At 42.3% G+C, this 12,714-nt stretch overlaps 1 protein-coding gene across 1 annotated transcript in view; it reads left to right on the forward strand.

Moving 5' to 3' along the window:
* Positions 1 to 8,989: 8,989 nt before the first annotated feature.
* Positions 8,990 to 12,714, forward strand: part of ubxn4 (UBX domain protein 4) — a 43,777-nt gene continuing 40,052 nt past the window's right edge. The window contains exon 1 of the mRNA XM_072258585.1: positions 8,990 to 9,162. Coding sequence (XP_072114686.1) covers positions 9,081 to 9,162 — 82 coding nt within the window. The 5' untranslated portion in view covers positions 8,990 to 9,080. The remainder of the gene's footprint in view (positions 9,163 to 12,714) is intronic.

Consider the following 12,714-nt stretch of genomic DNA (forward strand, 5'->3'; position numbering starts at 1 on the left):
ACATTAACGAAATACTCATAACTACATTGATGTCATAATCACATTAATGACTGCAGGAGCTTGCTGTACTGAAACACATCTGGAATGTTGTGTGCAAAGAAAGTAAGGGTATGCTGGCCCAGCAGAGAGTCCAGAGGAGGTTCATGAGAATGATCCCAAGAATGAAAGGCTTAACCTGAGCATTTGATGTCTCTGGGCTTGTACTCAAGGGAGTTCAGAAGGATGAGTGTGAATCATATTGAAACATACAGGATGGTGAAAGGTGTGGACAGAGAGGATGTTTCTATAAATAGAAGAGTAACAGTACCTGAGGGCACAATTTCAAAATAAAGGGATGACACGTGGTGAAGAATTACTTTAACCATTTGGTGGTGAAACTATGAAATTCATTACTACGGAGTTGTGAAGACCAAGTCATTGGGTGTATTTAAAGTAGAAATTGATGGACTTTTGATTGCTCAGGGAGTTAAAGGTGCGAGAATGGGATTGAAAAGATCAGCCATGATTTAATGATGGAACAGACTTGATGTAACCTAATTCTGTTCCTATATCTTACGACCTCACTTCATTCGCTGCAATTGTGAGTCAATGAAAAGTCTCGGAAGTTGCTATGTGAATGCAAGATGCTGGTTAATGCGTTGTAATGCGTTCGAAGCAGCTGCCAATAGATGGTAAGTTTGCTCAGTAGTTTGTCCTTTCCATTACTTCGAAATGTCATCATGGTATTTTTAATCTCAACCCTAACTTTGTGAATGAATGTTAGTCATAAAATCTACATATCAAAATTAATATAACTTGCTTTCAGACAAAGATGCAAAAGGCATGTTAAAATATATTCTTTAAATATCTCGCAGTAAACCAAAACACTATAAATCAATTCAGCTTAATGTTTGATTGTCTTGCTTCATTTTCCTTGTCCTCTTCTGCTCCTTTATTAAACATTTAATCTTGCTCAGGCAGTCATTTCCATGAGTTAGAACTCTACATACTAAGCATTTCAAAATAATTTTTTTTACAAAAATTTTTAAAATCCAATGCTAATTAGGTTGATAAAACATTTTAAATTTGAAAATATAGAATATCATGACTTTTTTCTGTACTGTTATTTCTGATGGAAAGTTCCAGACCTGAAATGTTAACTTCTTTTTCTCTTTCCAGAAATGCTGCCTGAACTGGTGAATGCTTCCAGTGTTTCCTGTTTTGTAGTTCAGATTTCCAGCATATGAAGTTTTAGTTTAATATTTCAGTTTTGAATTGAACTTCTGCAATAAGCAGTTTCAGAAATCGTCTACACTAAATTGGTGTGCTTTATCAGTAATAAAGTAGCAAAGACAGACCTTCTTGCTTCCTTTCCATTGTCGTGGGTGACTGACAACAACTGTGTTGAAGTTCATGTTTGTTGTGTGGATGATGGGCACAGAGGCCTTGTTTCTCACATGACTGACAAGAGATTGTCTTCATAGACTGACATCCATGTGAGCTCACTTCCCTCAGATAATTGATACATTAGAGCATATCTGCCTTGGGATGATTGACTAAAAAGCCTAGCTCCTTCAATTGATTAATAAATCACAAGTCTGTCTACCCCCAGTAATTTAAAGACTATTATTCTGTTACTACCAGGCACATATTTCCCCCTTTAAGTTTCTAAATGGCCTTAAAATCTGTAGCACTTAATTTAACTTTTCGTTTCCACAATGCCAACTCTTTTTTTTACATTATCTTCCTAGGTTACCATTGGAGATGCAATAATACTTGATGTTGTAACCAATTTTCCGTGCGTTTGTGATGAGAGTAATCCTTGGTTACAAAAACATTTTCCTATGTAACACACTTTGCTGTGCTACAGTCTCTGAACCCATGAATGCTAGCTCACTATTCATATTGTAATTTGTAGTTTTTTTTATGTATTGCTCTGTACTGCTGCTGCCAAACATCAAATTGCACAAACCTTGTCAGTGATAACAAACCTCATTCTAATTTTGATAACAACGATTTCCAATCGATTTAATTGTGGTCATTGCTCTAAATGTGGTTTGGACCAAATGAAGAGTGTGATTGGTTTGTGGAATGTGTCTGTTCATTCTATTCACCCAAGCTCAATAATTTGATCTTTTTTGATCCCACACTGCTGTAACCTCCATCTCTTTTCCAACAAATTTTGGTGTAAATTTAAATAATAATATAGGCAGTCCCTGGGTTACACAAGTTTTCCACTCGTGAAAACTGTCATTCAGTTAGATACGATTTCAAATGAGCACCGAACAGTACAGCACAGGAATATGCCATTAGGCTCCCAATGTTGTGCCAAAGCATAGAAAACCACCCAAACACTAATCCCTCCTTCATATTCATCCACGTTCATATTCATCCATGTGCCTATCTGAATGTCTCTTAAAAGTCTCTAATGTAAATACACCATACCAGGCAGTGCATTCCAGACATCCATGATTCTTGAGTTTAAAATAAACTTAAATCTCTTGCATCCCCCTTGAATCTATCCCCTCACCCCTTCATCCCCTTAATACCCTCTGGTATTAGACAGTTGAACACTCGGAAGCAGATACTCCCTGCCTCTCATAATCTTATAAACCTTTATCAGATCTCCCCTTAGCCTCTGCTGTTCCAGAGAAAACAGCCCAAGCTAATCCTGCCTTTTCTGATAGCACATGCCCTCTAATCCAGGCTACATCCTGGTAATCAACTTCAGCACCCTCTCAAAAGCCTCGACATCTTTCCTGTAGTGGGGCAACCAGATCTGTATGCAATACCCCAGATGTGGCCTAGCCAGAATTTTATAAAGTTGCAACATAACCTCCTGACATTTGAACCAGTACCTCGACTAACAAAAGCAAGCATTCCATAAGCCTTCTTAAACACCTTATCGACCTGTGTAGCCACTTTCAAGGAGCTATGAACTTGGGTCCCAAGATCTCTCTGCTCAGTAACACTGTTAAAGATCTTGCCCTTAACAGTGTACTGTCTCCTTGCATTTGCCCTACCAAGGAGCAACACCTCACATTTATCTGGGTTAATCTCCTGCTATTTCTCAGCCCATAACTGCAACTGATCTATATTGTGCTGTGTTCTTTGCCAGTCTTCTACACTATCCACAACTCCACCAATCTTGGTATCAAAAAAATGAGAGTCAGATGACCATTTATGTATCATCTTCCATTATGCAGTTACAATGGTACAGAAAAATATGTTCCCCATCCAGTGGCTAGTTTTAGTGGCCTTGAAAAAAATAATTGATGTTATATTTTTTCATAGAGTATAATACAAGAGTCAATGGAAAGGATTGCCTTGTCAGTTTCCAAAATAAGAATTCCAAATCTTGCCCTTTTTCTCCTCTTCTCAGTCAAAAGCCTTGCTCTTATTGGAGACGGAACCAAGATTTTAATCTTGGAGGCAGGGCAAACATCTTCCCTACAACTGTACTATAAAATGTCTTCAGAATTTTGATGGATTCAATGAAATCATTTTTAATTTGTCTAAACAGTGAGGTCACAGTTTGTTTTAATTTCTCTTCATGGTCCAAACACATCCTATCATCATCGGAACAAATATGGTAAACCTTCAGTGTGTTCCCTCTATTGTCAGTATATAGCATTCCCTCTGTTGTCAATATATCACTTTAATAGGGAGGTGAGACATGTTCCAGGAATGGTTTCACCAGGACCCTGTATAATTGCAAAAAGATTTTACTACACTTGTGATTGTCATATAGTACAGGCTGTTGGTTTCAATGTTAATATTTAGTGATTTGTGTGTAAAGAAATGCAGAAATACCATCTTTCAGCCATTCAAAAAATATTGTGTTTTGTATTTTTTTTCTATCAAAGCAGGTCCAGTAGTGATGTCTAAGAGGTATTTAGACAAACCCGTGAACAGGCAGGGACTGAAGGGGTATGTACCATGTGCAGGCAGATGAGATTGGTTTAGTTTGGAGCTCTTGCTGTGCTGCACTGTAAGGTGTTCTATAAGTATAAGGTTGGATAAATCTAGGAATAAATTTTGTTGGGGTTTGGTTCCTTGTTTGATTAGCCACTAAATCTCTCATGCCATTCACCTTATCAAAAATGTCTTAACAGTCTTTCGAAGTGAAGCAGAGTGTAGTGAGGCTATGGACAGTACACATATTACACAGGAGGTGTTTGCTGTCTTGAGTCAAACTGGGGTGGATAAATCTCCAAGGTGTTCCCTCGGACCCCATGGGAGGCTAGTACAGAAATTGCAGGGAATCTAGCAGAGATATTTTAAACACCCTTAGCCACGAGTGAGGTGCTGGAGAATTGGAGGGTAGCTAATGTTGTTCCATTGTTAAAGAAATGCTCTAAAATAAACTAGGAAATTATAGGCCAGTGAGCCTGACATCAGAAGTGGGAAAGTCATTGGACAGTATTCTAAGGGACCAGATGTGTGAGTATTTGGATAGACAGGGACTGATTAAGAATAGTCAACATGGCTTTGTGGTTGGTAGGTCATGTCTAACCAATCTTATAGAAGAATAAAATCATCTTGGGCTTTCATCTGGGTACAGGTATCGATTATAACCGTTTCAATGACAAACTCTGCCATCTTCAGAAGAGCTTATTCATCATATACGCCAGGTAAGCACTAGATCTGATCTTATGAAAGTTTTTGACAAAGTTACCAGGAAAGTTGATGAAGGTAAAGTAGTGGATGTTGTCTACCTGCTTTTTAGCAAGACCTTTGACAAGGTCCTGCATTGGAAGTTAGTCAAGAAGGTTCAGTCGCTTTGCATTCAAGATGAGGTTGTGATACAACCAGTCAAAATACTTTCAACCAGACGTCTGTAGAGGTTTGTCAAAATTTTAGATGTTATGCCATATCCTCTAAAGTAGAGGCGCTGCTGTGCTTTCTTCATAATTGCACTTAGATGCTGGGCCAAGGGCAGGTCCTCTGAAATGATAACGCGGAGGATTTTAAAGTTGCTTACCCTCTCCACCTTTGAACCCTGCATGACCTCAGTTTGGCGTCACTCAGCCAGTTTTTCCATCTCCTTCCTTTATGCAGATTTGTCACCACCTTCAGCCAAGGGCAGTGATGTTGTCAGCAAACTTGAACCAGGATCAGAATGTGATTTTATATCACCAGTATATGTCGTGAAGTTTCTTAACTTTGCGGCAGCAGTACAATGCAATACATGATAGAAGGAAAAAAATCGAAATTACAGAGTGTGTGTGTGTATATGTAGTACAAAAATAAGAAATAAAAGGTAGTGAGGTAGTGCTCTTGAAGGTGCCCTGGATAAGGCGGCTAGTGCCCATAATGGAGTTAATTTTACAACTCTCTGCGGCTTACTTAAATCCTGTGCAGTAGCCATCCCCACCCCCCCTTCCCATGATGCAGCCAGTTAGAATGCTTTCCATGTAACATCTGTAGAAATTTGTGGTGTTTTTCATGACAAACTAAATCTCCTCAAACTCCTAATGAAATACAGCTGCTGTCTTGCCTTCTTTATAGCTGCACCAATATGTTGGGTCCAGAGATAATGATGCCCAGGAACTTGAAATTGCTCAATCTCTCTCCACTTCTGATCCCTCTATGAGGACTGGTGTGTGTTTCCTCATCTTAACCCTTCCTGAAGTCCACAATCAGTTCTTTACTCATACTAAATTGGAGTGCAAGGTTGTTACTATGACACCACTCAACGAGCTGGTATATCTTGCTCCTGTACGAGTCATAGTCATACTTTATTGATCCCAGGGGGAAATTGGTTTTCATTACAGTTGCACCATAAATAATAAATAGTAACAGAACCATAAATAGTTAAATAGTAATATGTAAATTATGCCAGTAAATTATGAAATGTCCAGGACCAGCCTATCGGCACGGGGGGTCTGACCCTCCAAGGGAGGAGTTGTAAAGTTTGATGGCCACAGGCAGGAATGACTTCCTATGATGCTCTGTGCTGCATCTTGGAGGAATGAGTCTCTGGCTGAATGTACTCCTGTGCCCACCCAGTACATTATGTAGTGGATGGGAGACATTGACCAAGATGGCATGCAACTTAGACAGCATCCTCTTTTCAGACACCACCGTGAGAGAGTCCAGTTCCATCGCCACAACATCACTGGCCTTACGAATAAGTTTGTTGATTCTGTTGGTGTCTGCTACCCTCAGCCTGCTGCCCCAGCACACAACAGCAAACATGATAGCACTGGCCACCACAGACTCGTAGAACATCCTCAGCATCGTCCGGCAGATGTTAAAAGGACCTCAGTCTCCTCAGGAAATAGAGATGGCTCTGACCCTTCTTGTAGACAGCCTCAGTGTTCTTTGACCAGTCCAGTTTATTGTCAATTCGTATCCCCAGGTATTTGTAATCCTCCACCATGTCCACACTGACCCCCTGGATGGAAACAGGGGTCACCAGTACCTTAGCTCTCCTCAGGTCTACCACCAGCTCCTTAGTCTTTTTCACATTAAGCTGCAGATAATTCTGCTCACACCATGTGACAAAGTTCCCTACAGTAGCCCTGTACTCAACCTCAACTCCCTTGCTGATGCATCCAACTATGGCAGAGTCATCCGAAAACTTCTGAAGATGACAAGATTCTGTGCAGTAGTTGAAGTCCGAGGTGTAAATGGTGAAGAGAAAGGGAGACAAGACAGTCCCCTGTGGAGCCTCAGTGCTGCTGATCACTCTGTCTGACACACAGTGTTGCAAGCACACGTACTGTGGTCTGCCAGTCAGGTAATCAAGAATCCATGACACCAGGAAAGCATTCACCTGCATCGCTGTCAGCTTCTCCCCCAGCAGAGCAGAGCGGATGGTGTTGAACGCACTGGAGAAGTCAAAAAATATGACCCTCACAGTGCTCGCTGGCTTGTCCAGGTGGGCGTAGACACGGTTCAGCAGGTAGACGGTGGCATCCTCAACTCCTAGTCGGGGCTGGTAGGTGAACTGGAGGGGATCTAAGTGTGGCCTGACCATAGGCCGGAACAGCTCCAAGTCTCTCCAGGGTCTTCATGATGTGGGAGGTCAATGCCACCAGTCTGTAATCATTGAGGCCGTTGGGGCGCAGCATCTTCAGCACAGGGATGAGGCAGGACGTCTTCCACAGCATAGGAACCGTCTGGAGACTCAGGCTCAGGTTGAATCCATGGCGAAGTACTCCACATAGCTGAGGGGCACAGGCTTTGAGCACCCTGGTACTGACACCACCCGGTCCTGCAGCCTTGCTTGGGTTTAGACGTTTCAGCTGTCTTCTCACCTGTTCAGCCGTGAAGCCCACCGTGGTGGTTTTGTGTGGAGGAGGGGTATAGTCATGAGAGCAGGATGGGGAACTGTGAGGAGGGGTAGGAGGGGAGAGTGGCACATGTGTTGATTGGGGGCCGACAACAGATGGCTCATGTGGGGAATGGGCAGGGGTCACAATGTCAAAGTGTAAAGCGAGTAGAACAGGGTGCTAAGCACACAGCCTTGTGGTGTACCTGTGCTGATAGAGATATGGAGGAGATAATCCTGACTAGGGTCTGCAAGTGAGGAAATAGATAGGTATTGAAGCCAAGGTCTTGGAGTTTACTGATTAGTTTTAAAGGGGGTGATCATATTGAATATTGAACAGCAGTAGATAAAGAGCATCTTTGCTGTCCAGATGTTCTAGGGTTGAATAAAGACCCAATGAAATTGCATCTGCTGTGAACCTGCTTTGCCAGTATGTAAATTGGAGCAGATTCCAGTCCCTTCTCAGGCAGGAGTTGATGTGTTTCATCACCAACCTTTCAAAAAGACTGTTTATCACTGGTGGATGTATTGTAAATGCTACTGGACTATAGGTATTGAGGCATGTTACCACCTTCTTAAGTACCAGTAAGATCGAGGCCTGCTTAAGACCATTTGCTAAGCACAGGTCTTTAGTCTTCGCCCAGGTATCCTATCTGAGCCAGGTGCTTTCCATGGGTTTACCCTCCTGAAGGATGCTCTCACGTTGAGCTCACAGACTGAAATCACAGGGTTATCGAGGGCTGTGGGAGTTCATGAAGATTCCTCCAAGCTTTGAAGGTCAGAGCGAATATATGAGGCGTTGAGCTCATCTGGGAGCGAAGCCTTATCGTCACCTCTGTTGCTTGGTTTCACTGTGTAAGAGGTATTAGCATTCAAGCCCTGCCGCAGCAGAGAGCATCCTTCATTCATTCATTCAAGTTTAGACTGGAATTGCCCCTTCGCCCGTGAAATGGCTTTCCTGGGGTCATACCTGGACGTCTTGTATCTGCCTTGTTGTCAGACCTGAATGCCTCCGATCTTCCCTTTAGCTGGTTGTAGATCTCCTGGTTCATCCAGCGCTTCTGGTTGTGGAAGACTGAATGATTCTGTGGGGAAACAAACACTCTTCTACGACTGTCCATGACGTCTGTGGTGTATTCATTCAGATCCACTGCTGAATCCTTGAACAACAGGAATTCTGCAGATGCTGGAAATTCAAGCAACACACATCAAAGTTGCTGTTGAACACAGCAGGCCAGGCAGCATCTCTGGGAAGAGGTACAGTCGACGTTTCAGGCCGAGACCCTTCGTCAGGACTAACTCTTCCTTCAGTTAGTCCTGATGATGGATCCTTGAAGACGGCTCAGTCCAAAGCATCCCGCAGACTCCCGCCACCATCTCTTCGTTGTCCTTATGTCTGGTGGTGGGGGGGTGGGAAGAGCGATACGCACGTCGCTGGAGGAACTCAGCAGGTCAGACAGCACAGCACAGGGGGAGGCGATCGATGGTCTGTCTACTTCTCTCCACTGATTTCCTCCAGCGCCTGGAAAGTTGCTCCAGATTCCAGTTTCGGCAGTTTGTAATCTGCAGACTCACTCGTGATTGACCGCAAGGAACCCGCTCCGCCCTCTGGTGATTGATGGACGGTGATACCAACCTACCGCTGTTCGGGAACGGGCAGTGCACCCGCCTCCCTCGGGTGATTGACGGCCCCAAAGGCCAGTCTGATTGGCGTAAAACCAGTGACGTGTCATTGCTTTTGTAAACGGCGGACGGACTTGCGGTGGAGAGAATACTCGGTTGTGTCTGCTTCATGTGAAGAAGCTGCGAGAGTGTCAGGACAATGCGCTGGTTTGAGGGCACCATTCCTGCTGCCATCGCTTTCGCCAAACAGAACAACGCGGTTTTTATAGTGTTTATTACAGGTATGGCAGTGGGCCGAGTTCGGGCAGGTGGGCTGCGGCCTAGCCGGAAGGAAGCCTTGTCATTCCGGCTTGAGTCTGTCTTTGGAGTGGGAGCCGGGCTCCGACACGTCACCGCTTTGGATTCTGTAGCGCTGTTCATCCCATCAGTTCGAACAGGATTTTATTTAAAAGCACATGCGTAGCAGCCGACTGCTGACGGGGAAAAATGCGCCATTGGGGCATCCTACGATGTCTTCTAATTTGTTGCCATTTTGATTAGTGAAGCTGTGATTTTTGTCTTGGATGTTGATTCTGTTTCCAAATATGCTGGTTGAATGTATCAAAATATAAACGCATCAAACTCCAGCAAACGTCAAAACATGGAAGTCTTTCGTTATTATGCTGTACGTAAACAGTGCAACGATGCACTTGTGTTTATTTGCATTACCACGTCAGGCCACAGGTGAAATTAAAGTTTGTTAAGTTTTCGTTTGTTTAGAAGGTAGTTGCTGTGTCTCCAAACTCGCCTGGAAGCAACATTATATTTCTCTCTGGGCCTTTTAGAAAAGGGTTTGACATTGGATAATTTAGGATGCAAAGCTATTTGCGTGGATTAAAGATTCCACTGTTAAACAAAATCGCATTGACTCTTGATGCAGTAATAGGTTTCACGATGACAGTTGTTTGCTACGGTGTTATAAATGTGCTAGCATGAATCCACATATAAATTATGGATTATGGACCTATTGGTTAGGATGATAGTCCTTTATTCTGATCTTTTCATCTTCACATATGCAAAGAACATTTTAGTAAAAAAAATGAAATTGTATTTAGCAGATGCTGCTGTCCTTTTTTTAAAAAAAATGGGGGTAATAGGTCCAAATAGATGTAGTTTTGTCCCCTGTGTCAGTGATGTATCATTGTTTTTTAAAGTCAGTTTTTGAGCTTTGTAAAGCTGAATTGTAAAGCAACTATTTAGTTTGCAGCTTGTCTGAATAAGAAAAAGAGCAAGTTCATTTGCTGAGGTCTGCACAGTTCCTGGGTCTCAACTAATTATGGTGACAAAACTAAATGCAATTTTGTTCTGTGGGTAAGAATTAAAAAGGAAAAAGGGAAGCTTGTTGGAAGCATTTATTTGTAAAATGAAGACTGGACAAGTCTGAGTTTAGCAATCCACATGGTCAAATCAGCAGAAGTCTTTGCAGTCAAGGCTGATGAAAGGAAGGTTGCCACTTGGATGAAGTAGCAGAAAATCCTGTGTTTTGGAAATTAGAAGCAAGAGCAGTTTAACCCTGTTCATTCAAAACCAGTGTTGATGTTTGACTCAGTAGTTTATTGACTCATGTGATAAAGGGGTTGTTTTAACCCATGTTTACTTGTGCTGGAGCTGTGTAATATTTTTAAATGGCCGTTAACTGAACTACGTCACAATGGACATCAAGGTCTATAAAAGCCAGAGCAGACAGTAAACTGGATACATTTTTTAAACATTTTTATCATTTCATAATCACCAGTTTTGGTTTTCAGATTTCAGATTATTTAATTAACTAACTGAAGTTACATTTCTACATTTGCCATGGTTATGAACTGTCGGCTAAATCATTATTCCAGATCGATGGTTATTCAAGATTGTTTAATGTAATTTCCTGTACAGGTGTAAGGAGAAAAAAAAATTGTTACTCTGGATTTGATGCAGCACAAAAAACACCAAAGATAAAGACAAAATATAAACACATAAGATAGCTTCTATACATTGATTGTATAGGCATAAAGTGATACTAGACTGTATACAAGGTGACTGACGGGAAACAATAAAGTAGTGTTAGAGTTAGTGGGTGGAGGTGTTGATCAGCCTTACTGCTTGGGGAAAGGAAATGTTTTTGAGTCTGGTGGTCCTGGCCTGGATGCTACATAGCCTCCTCCCTGATGGGAATGGGATAAATGAGCAAGATGTGTAGGATCATTCATGAGGTTACTGGCCCTTTTTTGGCACCCTTTTGTACATATGTCCTTGATGGTGGGTAGGCTGGTGTCAGTGATGCACTGGGCAGTTTGGAATATTCTTTATAGAGCTGTCCTGTCTACCACAGTGCAGTTTCCAGACCAAGCACTAATACAGTTTGTCAGGATGCTATCCACTGTGATCCGTAGAATGATGTGAGTGTAGATGTGCCAAGTCCAGCTTTCTTCAGCCTCCTCAGAAAGTAGAGGCGTTGGTAAGCTCTCTTGACTGTAGGATGTATTCTGGGACCACGAGAGGTTTTCTGTGATGTGTACTCCCAGGAGCTTGAAACTGCTTACAGATTCCACTGCTGTACCATTGATGTGGAGAGCGATGTGAGTGGTGCAAATTCTCCTGAAGTCGATAACTATCGCCTTTGTCTTGTTAACACCGAGAAAGAGGTTATGTGTTGGCACCAGGCCTCAAGCTCTTTCACTTGCTCTCTGTAAGCTGTCTCATTGTTGTTGCTGATGAGTCTCACCACTGTTGTGTCATCACTGAACTTGACAATGTGATTACTTGTTTGGCTATGCAACCATGAGTGAGTAGAATATACAGCAATTGGCTCAGCAACAGCCTTGGGGGGGGCAACTGTGTTGAGGATGATGGGAGGGAGGAGTGGTTGTGCATCCTGATTATCTGAGGTCTGTTGGTTAGGAAGTCCATAAGTGCCATTATCACCATTTAAAGTACTTCATGATGATTGGCATCTGTGCCACCGGGTAGTAGTCAGTTAGTTCTGAAGATGTAGGCGTTCTTTGGTACAGGGACTGGGATGTTGTCTGGCCTGGCCACCTGATGGGGATTGACTTTCTGCAGAGTCCTTCTCATGTCTGCTGCTGTTACAGGCATGTTGCTAGATTAATAATTCACTCCTGCTGTACTCCACATGCTCACATTCACCCCATATTGTTTAATAATTCTGACTTAAAAACAGACTAACATACCTTTGACCCAGTATCAATTGCTGCTTGCAAAGTATCAGTAATTTCTGCCATTGTTTCGTGTAGGAGTGCTACTGATGTCCTTTGTAATTGAACAGCAAAATACTGCAAGTGGAAATGCAGGATATAATGTTGGAAATACTCAGTAAGTTGAGCAGCTTTTATGGAGAATGGAATGAATAAATACTTCAAATTGACTTTTTATCAGGACTCTGAAGTACTAAAGGTTTTGGTGTTAGAACTGCTTACAGTTCAACAGATGTGATCTAACCAGAACTTTGTGTAGCAGTAGCATCAATTCTTTTTCCATTAGTTTCAATTTTATTTTCTCTACTATCAACCCTAATCCATGTCTCTGTATTCTATGGACTGGCGCTGTTGGCAACTTTTCAACATTTTGGGTCTGACTGGGTGAAGTCACGTTTTGTTCACGTTGATATCTGCCATATTTTTACTCTTTTGCTAAATCTGTTTATCTCTTGGAAGGACAAACTCCAAGGCAGAGTACAAAGTAAATGGCAGGATACTTGGTAGTGTGGAGGAGCAGAGGGTTCTGGGGGTGCATGTCCACAGATCCCTGAAAGTTGCCTCGCAGGTGGATAGGGTAGTTAAGAAAGCTTATGGGGT

The sequence above is a fragment of the Mobula birostris genome, chromosome 5, assembly GCF_030028105.1.
Source record: "Mobula birostris isolate sMobBir1 chromosome 5, sMobBir1.hap1, whole genome shotgun sequence".
NCBI classification, from domain to species: domain Eukaryota; kingdom Metazoa; phylum Chordata; class Chondrichthyes; order Myliobatiformes; family Myliobatidae; genus Mobula; species Mobula birostris.